General features: G+C 40.2%; 1 protein-coding gene across 4 annotated transcripts in view; it reads right to left on the reverse strand.

The window, feature by feature from the left end:
- PFKFB3 (6-phosphofructo-2-kinase/fructose-2,6-biphosphatase 3) overlaps positions 1-12,572 on the reverse strand; it is a 101,225-nt gene that overhangs the window by 25,294 nt on the left and 63,359 nt on the right. For 2 of the 4 annotated variants that reach the window (XM_051963109.1, XM_051963108.1), the window contains exon 1: positions 1,601-2,454. The exons of the other annotated variants lie outside the window; for them this stretch is intronic. In XM_051963109.1, coding sequence (XP_051819069.1) covers positions 1,601-1,676 — 76 coding nt within the window. In that variant the 5' untranslated portion in view covers positions 1,677-2,454. Of the gene's footprint in view, positions 1-1,600; positions 2,455-12,572 lie in introns of those variants that run through there. 4 annotated transcript variants of the gene reach the window in all.

A 12,572-nucleotide genomic window follows, 5' to 3' on the forward strand; every position in this document is an offset into this window, starting at 1 on the left:
CATCTCCACGGCGGTCGGTTAGTTATTAAGTGCAAGGCACAAATATACAAGAACTGGGCCAGTTTCACAATTACTAAATCTCAGCCAAAAAAAAAAAAAAAAGGATTACTGGGAAGTGCATCATCTTATCACCTACAACTTTTTCACTGCTATCTTTCCTTGAGGCTCTGTCTGGATAACAGATCTCAGAAGACGGCAGGAATCAACCTCGCACTCAAAAGCCTTGTACCCCATTAAAGAGCAGAAGCCACTGTAAAGCTTTTACAATTACAGTGCAGATGAGGAAGCTTTCATTGGGGGATCCAAGACTAACTATAGAATACACTAGCAGTTCCTGACCGTGACTGAGAAAATGAGGCGTCTCTTTAAAGAGGAAAAGGTGAAGGATACTAGGGGGTAAAGAGGGTACTGTAAACAAGCAGGACGACAGAGCGCGCGCCCTACTCCGCTGGTGGCCCGTCCCTAGGCAGCTGAGCGCGCTCCCCAGCGCCCAGGTTCAGGATTTCGGTTTCCTCTCCCAGCTCCGCAGGCCCGCCCCCGGCAGCCAGCACGGCTGCCCCGCTCCTCCAGTGGCCCGCAGCGCTCGCGTGATGCTCCTTGCATCAGCTACCAGCTGAGCCACCGAGGAGTGGAAAGGCGGGCGGGCGGGAGCAGGAGCCCGACAAGTCACGAGACGCTCCCTGGGCCCCAGCTGTACAATCAAGTTCAAAGCTGGGCCAGTCTAAATCAGGCCCAGGGGTGGGGAAAAGTGCGAGGAAGCGGCGGCGGCGGCGGCATTGGCTGGCACACACAGCGCTCTCCGGCTACCTCGCACCCGACCACTAGCCCCGGGCAGAGGCAGGGCCCGCTTCCGCAACTTCCAAGAGATCCAGCTCTCCGGGTTTTCCTCTCGCCCTCGCTTTCCTGAATGAGCCGGCGGACTGGGCACGCCCGTGACGCCCCCTTCCCCGATCGCAAAGCACGTGGAGAGCTAGCTTTAACCCCCACCCCCTACGTCCCCCGGCTACCTCCCCTCCTCCCACAGGAATTTCCTCCGCCCTCTCTCAACCTACACACGCTCTGGCACAGTAGAGAGGCCCGGCTCCAGGCGAGGAATGAGGGCCCGGGCGGTGTCAGGTTGCGCCAATCCTCTCCGCCCCCTCCATAACCCCCTATGGAAAAGGGGAGGAGCAGCTCTGTCCAGATGCTACGAACCAAACTCCAGCCGCTTCCCCGCAAGCGAGGCCCCTGCCTCCCCACTTCCCCAGTCCAGCTAACCAAGCATGCCTCCTCTCCATCCTTGCCGAGCACCTAGGACCAAGCTATCCCCTGGCTCGGGGAATCAGAAAGGAACGTGACCACCTGCCGCTCCGAATCCAGGAGAACCCCTCCCCCCAAACGCTCCTGCAATGCCTTCCAGGTTCCAACTCCCCACCCGCAACAAGATCCCGGGACCACCCGAGCAGCCCGCCTTCACAAAAGCGCTTCTCCCTTCACAGCTACACAATAGCTCTTTCGAAAGGATTCACGTTCAAACGAACCAAGGCACAAAGGCTCGAGGAAAGGAGAGAGTCCCTCCCATTCCCCCTGGGGGCTAGAATTCCCGCACCTCGGTACCTACATCTTGGCAGCGAAGGACGGTGATCGATAGGAATCCATATCTTTTGCATCCGACTCTGAGTCAGCTCCAAGGGCATCTTCACTGCGAGATTTCGGGGCTGTATCGCCCTTGCCTTGACTAAACTCACTAAATTTGCAAATGAAATTTAAAATCAAAAGACCTCTCGAGACAAAGCCGAGAGGAGAAAGAAGGGGAACGATGCGTACGGTAGATATAACAGTACGACCTTTAAAAAGCAACCAAAAAATAAGTCTTGCCAAAAAAACAAAACAAAAAAAACCAAGCCTTGCAACGCGTAGCAAAGGCTCTGAAGCCGAGCTTTCTTCCCAGTTCTCGGCTTAAAACGTCCCCACCCTCGGAGCTGCTGCACGAGCAACGATGAGTTACGGGGTTGCCCTGTGGCTCCGGTGACGGATGCTACAAAGGATTCGCGAGGCTCCCAGAGGATTGCGAGCAAATCAGCTGTCCCCACCCGACCTTTCTGCCTTAAGAAGCCCGTTTGCAAGCGAGCTCTCAGTGCCAAAGGCTGTCGGCTTTCAGGTCCCTCCTTTTCGTTTCTCTCTCTGGTATTGCACAGAATCCTCGCCGACTGAGGCTATTTCTAAGACTTGACGACGCCGGCCGGCATCCACGCCCACCGACCGCCCCTGGGCGGAGAGAACATTCTTTCAGTCCTGGCTAGGGAGGAGAGAAAAAAAAGGGTAATGAAAGAGGGAGGAGTGTGTTCAGCTGCTGCCCCCTCCCGGCTGCCCAGTTACTCTCCCAGCCTGTTTCACATTCACTCACAGCTTTATTAAGTGGAAAATAAAATAAAGTACCCCCTAAGAGCATCCCTCCCCCAAATGCTATCAGAGGGGTACACAATCTACCCACCTCTTTTTGTCAATTCTCATTTACTCCCCAAATAGCAACTGACATCTCTCATTTTCCTAGCTATCAGTTACTAAGAGACATAGGGAGAGGCTTTAGCAATTTAAATAGATTGATTTCAATAATGTGAGTCATGGATGGGAGAATATAGAATGAAATAGATCATCTCCTTGTGGAGGCTTGAAGATGTTTTTTTATATTACGCCAAAATGTGATGATTTAAGGGGAACACGAAAAGAAATCACTCTTCTTCCCCACACACTCCGTCCCCCAAGAAACCATTTAATTACTTTTCTGCCAAACTCTGGGACTCTATTTTGAGTTTTTCAAACCCGCATGTTACCTATGCCCCGCACCAGAAATCCTCTTGGGAAAGTACCAGCCTAAAGCAATCACCAAGATCCCTAATCCTATCTTCCCATTCCTTATCTCATTTTGCTTCCAGGATTCTAGCCTCAGGGAAACTACCCTCCCGGACCTGTCACAATGACACTGGAATCTTGGCAAAGAATTCACAAAGTAGATAGGGGGGGCGGTTACTGAGCAGATAGGAAAGTAACAAGGCCACTCGATGAAATGTATTAATTAAACAAGAATTAGGAACACAGCATTGGCATTTCGTGTCACATGGAATTAATTCGTGACCATTATACTGATAAACTTAATTTTCAAATATTATCAATAATTTTCATAATTTCATATCAAATTTCAAAAAATGGATACATCTCAAAATATATCGACGTGGATGGAAAGTGAAACAACTCGATATCCAACCAAACTGCTTACATCAATCAAATAGGGAGGGTAAAGAATCATACGAAACTGAAATTTCAGACAGAGGATGTATCCTCTGCTGCTTCCACACGTCTGACACGTCCCGCATGCCTCCCTAGGCTTGCCAGTTTCTCTCCAGCGCCCCATCTGCCGCTGGAGGCATCACCCGGTCCAGATGCTTTCCTAGCGCCTACTCCGCCCGGCTTTACTTCTTTAAATCCCTCCTCCCCGGGTTCCCCATCTTCATCTCAGAAAGTAGAAGCCACTTGGGTGGCTAGCCACCGAACTTCTTCTCCAATCGCTGTACTCCGTTCTGCCAATTACACACCTATCTAACATTCTCAAGTCTCCCAAGGTTTCTCCTCTATATGCTTTGCTGACCGCAGACTAGGATGTTTTTTGTTGTTGTTGTTTTTTAATAGCAGCAGCTGTACAGAAATCTGTATCCAAAATTGCACTTGTTTTTAATGCATTTCAAATAATACTGTGGAATTTACCCCAGGACCTTAGCGGAAAGTACCACTTCAAAGGAGACCGATTGGGGAAGGGTGCAGAGTAAAACACAAAAGAAGCTTTTATATTTTATTGAAATAGATCATTTGCAGGGGGTGGGATAGAGTGGGGATTATTGAGAGGATAAGAGATTTAATTGCCTCTGAATAGCTTAAAGTAGATGTAAAGTAGCTACAGAAGTACTGTATCTGAGTAGCCTCAGAGTAGCTAAAATTAAATGACTTGGAGTAAACAAGATCTGAGTTCAAATCGCACTTACTGGCTGTGGGTTCCTGGCTAAGTCATTTAAACTCTCTGCCTCAGTTTCCTTATCTGTAACTCCATTATGCTATGATCTCCATAATTACAGAAGAGGAAAGAGACCAACAGAAGTAAAATGACTTTCCTAACATTACCTCATTAGATTCATGGCAGAACCAGGTTCAGAGCAAGTTCGTAACACTAACGTTAGAAGGGACCTCAAAGATCATCTAAGTACAATCTCATTTTTTATCTAAGAAACTGATTGGAAAGTGATTTCCCCGAAGAAGCCGCTAGGTGGTGCAGTGATTAGTTGGCCTGAAGTCAGGAGAATTGAAATCCAAACCTACCTTGGTTACGTGACCCTAAACAATTGTAAAATTGAGGATACAGCAGTTGTTGTGTCAAGTCAAATGATGTTTGTAAGTCTCGTGGCACATAGTAGGCACTACATATGTGTTTTTTTTCCCTTCTAAATCATGCAGGGAAAAAGATAGAATATGAACCCAGAGCTTTTGACTCAGAAAAACAATGAATGCTCTTTCCACTATATGGTCTAGCCCCTGCTGTTACTACAACTGTGTTAAAAATTAATTCTGTGTGAAATCTAGCCATACTGAAATGATTCTTTATGTAATTTGCTAGTGTCTCAGGGAAAATTAACCAATGATATTCCTCTTCCATGTGAATTTTTTAAACATAAAGATGAAAGATAAAATTAAAGTATATTATGTCTTTCCTACAAATTTGAACAGCACTACAACAGGAGATACACACAAGTAGCTATAATAATCAGTAAGTGCATTAGAAATTGGCAAAATAAAACACACATGTATGTCTAGGGTGGGGGTAAAGGGATCTTTATTTAAAAAAGGTTAGGTGGAAGGAGGATGGGGAAAATCAAGGTCTCCCAGCTCTTAATCTATGACCTTATGTCCAGCCTGAAGACATACAGAGGCAATGTGAATGACGTTACAAGGCAGGGGGGATAAAAAGGAGTATCTTCTGGGAATTATTGAGGATTGAAACCAACTCTATGAATAATATTTTGACCACTATCTGAAATATGAAAAGAGAAAAGTGAGAATACAGTTGGAAAAATGTATAAGGAGACTTTTTGCAACAATCCAGAAAAATGGTAATGAAGGTCTGAACTAGTACTGGCAATGGCGATAGAATAGAAGGGGATGTAAGCAACAGTACTGGGCTGACAAACAATTCATCTAGATTCTCCAGTGTGCTCCCTACTTGTAAAACTCCCTGTCTAGAATTATTATTACTAGTTATTATTAGCATGTATTTTTCATAAATGTCAAAATTAGCATAGACAACACTCTAATAATATAATCTTTATACCTTGAGAGAATCTCTGAGATCATTTAATTCATTTCTCATTTTATGACGGGGGAGAGTAGTCATATTTATAAAATTGGAAGCAAACTGAGAGGAACTTCCTAAAATTGTAGATGAGGAAACTTGTGGTGTTCTTGTCCTTTAAAATATAAGATGATGGTTTTCTCTGGGGGAGAAGGTTTCTCGAGATTTTCTGGAGGCAGCCTTAGTATCAGTTCAGAACAATAATTACCCCAAATGCAGCCAGCTGGTAAAAATACAAATGTCTATTTCTCCTTCCAAGTCTTGTCTCTTTCCTTGGGCCCGGATAGCTAGATTCTTACAGGCCTATCTCTCTGCTCGGTTCTAAGAGCTCCCTCCGAATGTCTCCAAATCCAAAAGGTTTGTCCTTCAGCCTCTGCCTCTGCTTTCTTCGGCCTCCAGCCAGCACAAAAATGGAATGGCTCTCCTATCTCCTTCACTTGGGGCTTGGCTAGCTTTCTGGAGAGTCTTTCAGACCAGCTTGGTCTCAGTGGGGGAAGTGCAGGAGCTCAGCCACCACAGTGGTGTGAGATGAAGATGAATCTGGTTGTGCTCTCAATCTTCCGCTCAACTCTCCACTCGTAGCTTCTTCTGACTTGACGCTCTTCTCTTCATGTAATTTGGTGAATTCTTGTCTGAGAGACTCTGCCTGTATCTTATATGTGAAAGAGAGGAATTGTGGCATACGAGAGAGTGGTATTATGGGTTTCTTCCATAGTGCTCTCTGGCCCTAAGAGCTTCAAGGGAGGTGTGAATTCACAAAGTTACAAAGTTAACTTTGTGACTCTCCCATACTTGTGAACTCCAAAGAGTAAAGGTGTGAACACAAGCATTGTATCAATTAGTTCTACTTAGTACCTTGTTTCAGGTTGTGGCCCAAAATATCTTCTTGAAAGATCAGATCAATAATCTATCAACTCTAATGAGTTAGCAGTTTGTAAGGATTCCAACAGAAACTGAAACCCAAATTGACTAAATGCCTTAGAGGCCAAGGTCAAGTAAGTACTAAGCCTAAAACCCAAGTGCCCTAGGTTTCTAGAGCTAGGATTTTTCCTCACTAAACCTCATAGGTCTGCCCAAAATCATATAGTAAATTAGTAAAAGTTCAGGCTTTCTAATTCCCAACCTAGTGAACTGGACTCCTACCCCATTACAAATACCTTCCCTCTTTCAACATCTAAGTGATTTTTGCCCAATTCTCATCTGGAAAGGAAGGAAGGAAGGAAGGAAGGAAGGAAGGAAGGAAGGAAGGAAGGAAGGAAGGAAGGAAGGAAGGAAGGAAGGAAGGAAGGAAGGGAGGGAGGGAGGAAGGGAAGAAGAGGGGAAGGGAGGGAAGGAGGGAGGAAAGAAGGGAGGAAGGAAGGAAGGAGGGAGGGAGGGAGGAAGGGAGGAAGGGAGGGAGGGAGGGAGGGAGGAAGGGAGGGAGAAAGGAAGGAAGGAAGGAAAGAAGGAAAGGAGGGAGGGAGGGAGGAAGGAAGGAGGGAGGAAGGGAGGAAGGGAAAGGAAAAGAATAGAAAAGGAAAGAAAAGGAAAGGAAAGAAAAGAAAAGAAAAGAAAAAACAGAACTATATAGAATCTAAATGCCACACAGTTAGGAAGTAGCAAATCAACAGTCCCCATCAGTACAACCCATAGGACCATAAGGTTTACAACTAAAGGAATGTTAGAAGTCATAGGGTTCAACTGCTTTGTTTTACAAATCTCATGTATTGAAGTCACAGAACTGGGAAATATAAAGAGGTTCATTGACTCCAATGGATTACTGGAACATCATCCTACTAACAAAAGATTTTCCTACCTCAAATCCATTCTTCACAAAGCCACTGGGCTAATTTTCCTTATTCACTGTCCTGACCATATTGGAGCATTATTTAAATCCAATTAGCTCCATATAGTCCACTAGAGTGGCTTGGTAGAAAGATTATTAGACTTTACTATATACAATTATATTATTTTGGGCAAGTCATTTTTCTCTCTAGGCCTCAGTTTCTTTATCCATAAAATAAAGGTATTATTCTAGATAGACCATTAGTTCTCAAAGTATGGTCTGAGGAACTTTGGGGTTCCTGACAACCTTTGCAGATTATCTTTTCAGTAAAAAATATTTTCATAATAATACTAAGATAACAAAACTATTTTCATCATAATATTAAGACACTATTTGCTAATTAAAATACTACTTTTTCTTTTCCAACAATATATCTGTATGAGGCTGAAACTTCTCCATAAATTTTGATCAAAACACTATATTGAAACAAATTGAATGTAGAAGATAAAAGGATCCAATTGTCTTCTATTGTTAGACAATAGAAGTATTTACAAAAATATGTAAAACAATGACATTCCACATTCCTGTTTTATTTGGGAAAAATTATTTTTTCTTAAATATGTTATTTATTTTAGCATGTAATGGGTTTGGTTTTTTATTATTTTGATGATGTCGAAAATCTTATCAGTTATAATTTCGATACTATCATCTATTTTAATAGATAATTAAATCTATTTTAATTTAATTTTATTAAAAATTCTTTGGGATCCTCTAAAATTTTTAAGAGTATAAAGGAGTTCTGAGACCAAAAATCACTGACCTAAACAATCTCTACGACCCCTTTACAGCTTTTTACCATGAAGTCCACACTCACGTTAGGCATACACATCATTCCATAGTATATCTCTTAACTTCTCTGTCTAGTCAACTTTATTTCATTTTATTCACTTTCATAGAGTCTATGTTTTAGTTAGAAGGATTCTCTAAATGCCTTTTTCTATCTCTCTGAATTTGTCTACAATGTCTGTATTCTATATTCTTGGAGTGCCCTTCCTCTTTCTGTCTCTCCCTGTTGAAATCCTGTGCATTATTTAAAGTCCAGCTCAATTTCCCAATTCCTCTGGAAACAATTCTACAGCCAACTAACAATAATCAATATCTTTGTACCTGTCTTCTGGTTTTTATCATGTTCTAGATCAGATGACAGTTAATGGTGCATCTTATCCACCTTACGAGGTTGTTGGTTTTTAGACAGTGATCAGCTAAGTGGCACAGTAGCTAGAGTACTATACCAGGAGTCAGACAAGACAAGTTCAAATTCTTAGCTCGAATACCTTTCTTATACCATGCAACTCAAACTTCTGTGCCACAGTTTTCTCTGTAAAATAGAATTAAAAAGAGTACTGATCTCAGAGAGTATTTGTGAGGGACAAAAGAAATAGCATATATAAGACCCTGCAAACCATAAAATGCTATTATACTGGATATTATTCTTTTTCGTATCAGTATTCCTCTCAGCATCCTGCACAGTCCCTTGCTTGTTTAAGGAAATTGACAAAGGATTGCAGAATGTTAATTTTTAAATGTCTTATTACTCATGATATGATAGCTTCATATTATCATTAGCTGACAGTTTGTCATATTTAGTATAAGTACACACTTAGAGTGAGGCTTCTTATTAAAGATGGCAAGTAGATAGTAAAGTAAATAAAGCACTGGGCTTGGAATCAGGACCTTAGGCAAGCTGCTTAACTATGTTCGATTAGTTTCCTCATCTGTCAAATGAGCTGAAGAAGTTAATAGCAAATCGCTCCAGTACCTTTGCCAAGAAAACCTCAAATAGGTCAGACATGACTGAAACAAATTTTAAAACCCTCATATTTCAAGTAATCTTAATCGTTTCACAGATCTAATTAAGTCATCATGGCTTTTTATCTCCTAAAAGAGATGACAAAGGGCTTATTTCAGAAATGCTAACTTTACTGCCATTTTCTTCTTGGATTATATTCATGTTATAATCCTTCAATCCCTGGTTAATTTGCAGGGCATGTTTAAGACATTAGTCCATTTTGTGAAGGTTAGTTTGGTTAAAACTTGTAATCCCTACTTAGACACGTGCAAAGAAAATAATGAGTGGTGAGACATTATCAAGGTTCTTGCATTTTTTCCCTCAGTGACATGTGACCAGCCATTTGATACAGAGATCACAGGAGGTATCAGAACTGATTTATATATTAAATATGAATAATTTATTTCTTATTATTTTGATTTTTAAAAATAGATACATGTAGAAACTCTACTATTTTCTTCCTTCAGTCCAATGAATCATCTTGTGGTACTCTCCCCCCATTCCTCCTCAAACATACCCATTAGAGACCACTATTCTAGAGGAACAACATGATTATTTAAGATATAAATATTACTTGGTAGGTACATCTGATGGATCATCTTTCCAATTAGAATGGAAATTTAATTCTATGTAAAATTTATGTAAAAACAGAAACACTGGAAGAAACATTGGTTTGGGATCCAATCAATAGGGTTTGAAATTCTGGTTCTGCTATTTACTATTTATGTGACTTTGGACAGTGAACTTAATTTCTCAGTTGTCCATCTGTAAAATAAGTGGTTGGATTAGATAGCTGTGATTTTTTTTCGGCAGCATGGCATAGGAGATATAGTCTTGGACTTGCAATTAGGAAGACCAGGATACAAAGACCACTTCTGATACCTATTATCAGTATGGATTTCTGCAAATCTTTCACTTCTCAGTATCCTCCTCATCTGTAAAATTAAAGAGTTATACTAAATAGTCTCTAAAATCTCTTAAACTTTTAAATTTATGGCCATATCAACAGTCTGTGGACGTGATTTCAAAGTGTGTCTGGGCAGTGAGTCTGAAAAACAAATCAATTTAGGAGATGTCTTATGCTTTTAAGTCAATATTTAACCCACGCAGGATGTCTCAAAAGTTTCAGACAGACCAGAGGAAAGAATTTTTTAATAGTAATATTGAGAAACTTTTAAACTCATATACTACTTTTTCCACAAATAAGGTAAAGGCAGTAGTTGCGCAATTAATCCCTAACTTAAAAACAAGGACAAGGTATCATTTATAGCTCACAACATATGTTCTATATATGTACTTAAGGATCATTTAAGTATTTACAGTTCTTCCTAGTACAGAAAAACCATAAGCAACCTATAAATGTCATTCCTGCAAATAGTTTAGAGGTTTGGAAGACTGTCAACATTAAGTCCCAAAAGAAAAATCAACAGGCTTCACAGAGTGAACAAAAAAAGGACCACACAAAAGTAGCTAAGATAAAAGGGAAATTTGGAAAAGGCAGGGAGCAGACATCAGATGTTTATGGAGACAGAAATGATGACAAGGGATCAGCAAACAGTCTGTTGATAAACTGAAAAACTACATTTTGGGGAAAGAAAACACAGGCATTTTGTTTACATAAATTACAAAAGAAATTAGAATCTAATTAATAGAAGCCTGTTCCATATTTACTAAGAAATAAAAGGGAGGGAATAGGATATGAGTGTAGATATGTATAAATTAATGGCAATATAATTTACATATTTATAAAGAGGGGAGAAAAGGGTAGGAGAAAAAGACGGGGAAAGAGGATAAGGGAAGAATCTTTGAAGGAGGATAGGTTAAGTAATAGCAAGGCAAGATAGTGGGTAGAAGTAAAGCAGATGAGTCAGCAGTGATGAGAAATAAGAGGTACAAACATAATAATAATGATCAGAGTAGAGTTTATTAGGAAAAAAAATCAGGGGTAGTAATCACTGATCTCAGACAAAGTTAAAGCTAAAATAGATTAAATCAAAAGAGAAAAAATAGGGAAACTATATATATATATACACACACACACACACAAACACATATATGCCAGTCATATTAATCAAAATTGTTTTAGACTATTTAAAATAGCTAGACAGTATAAGATTGGACTATTGCTATAGTATAGAAATGTTAGAAAAATATTGAAAGACTTGGACCTAAGAAGGATGATGTTATCTATCTTCAGAGAAACAAAGGACAAACAAGTATAGTACAATCTTAAATAGATATATGAGTATATCTGTGTATGATTATAGATTTTGATGTGTATAAATATATATATAAATGTGTGTATGTATATATATGTGTGTGTGCTTATATAGATATAGCTATAGATATAGGTATATGTATATATCTATAAACACATCTGTACTTAATTGTAGCCTGCTTTGGGAAGATAGAAGGGAGGAAAGGGGAAAAAAAGAATAAAGTAAAAAGTGCACAGCACAAAACAAAACTTACCAAAAAAAGCAAAGATGGACAATTCTGAGAAAAATGTGTATTATTTATTATATATTCTCTCTTGAAGTGGAAATTTATTATTTAATATTTTGAATCCTTACATTCTTTTGTACACATGACAATTTTTTCTTTTTCTATTTTGTATTTGTTTTAAATAAATAAAAAAACATTTAAAAAGAAAAAAGAAAAAGAAATAGACTCAACACTGTTTTTAACCTTTTTCTATAACTGATTCCTTGGGCAATCTGGACATCCTCTCAGCATGTTTTAAAATGATTAAAGGAAATGCCAATTTTTAAGTTAGAACTCCATGAAAATAAAAACATAATTATTTTTCCATTCAAGTTCACAGATTCTATAGAAAAAAAATGAGGGTTTTGTGAACTAGGAACAGCTGACAGCAAGCAACAAAAAAGTAGAGGCTCTGAGCAAATCTGCACAGTGACTTGGGTTTTTTGTGTTGGTGGTGGTGGTACTTGTTGCTTTAAAGCTACTGGTAAAATGGTGTATCTATAAAAACCAAGCTGATAAGGATCCACATACCTTCTGTCTGATGGCCACTAGACAGCCTAAGTTTTCATGACAGCAGCACCGAGTGAGTATCTATCCATCAAGGTCCTGCTTATCTAGAGTACCAAGTGCCCATGGCCTATATAAACATCATGAGTTCAGTGTCTCCAGAGAAAAATGTTCCTGTGACCAGAAGAACTTTGTCCTTCTGAAGCAGCTGCTTTCGGTGGGAATTATGCTTCAGCTGCAAACATGATGGTGGTCAGTTAATTTTATTTCTCTGTTTATGGCTGGTGAATATGTTCACTCTCATTAAATCCCTTCAACTAAAACAAAGCTTCACTTTCTCCTCTGGAACCACCTGGGTCCAGTGCCCTGCTATATAGATCAGGACTGAAGATGGCTTGGATGTAGTGGGAGACCCAGGCCTTTTCAAGGTCTTTAATAGTTTTCAATTTGAGGTAACCACCCAATTTGTGATTAACTCAAAGTAAGAAGAAAAGAGACAAAGAACAACTTTTTTGACCTAGTCAAAAAAAATCAGTCTAGGAGGGAAAGATCCTCAGGGATTCTGATCAAAACTGTGAGGCAATCTCGGGCAA

The sequence above is a fragment of the Antechinus flavipes genome, chromosome 5 (assembly GCF_016432865.1).
Source record: "Antechinus flavipes isolate AdamAnt ecotype Samford, QLD, Australia chromosome 5, AdamAnt_v2, whole genome shotgun sequence".
Classification (NCBI taxonomy): domain Eukaryota; kingdom Metazoa; phylum Chordata; class Mammalia; order Dasyuromorphia; family Dasyuridae; genus Antechinus; species Antechinus flavipes.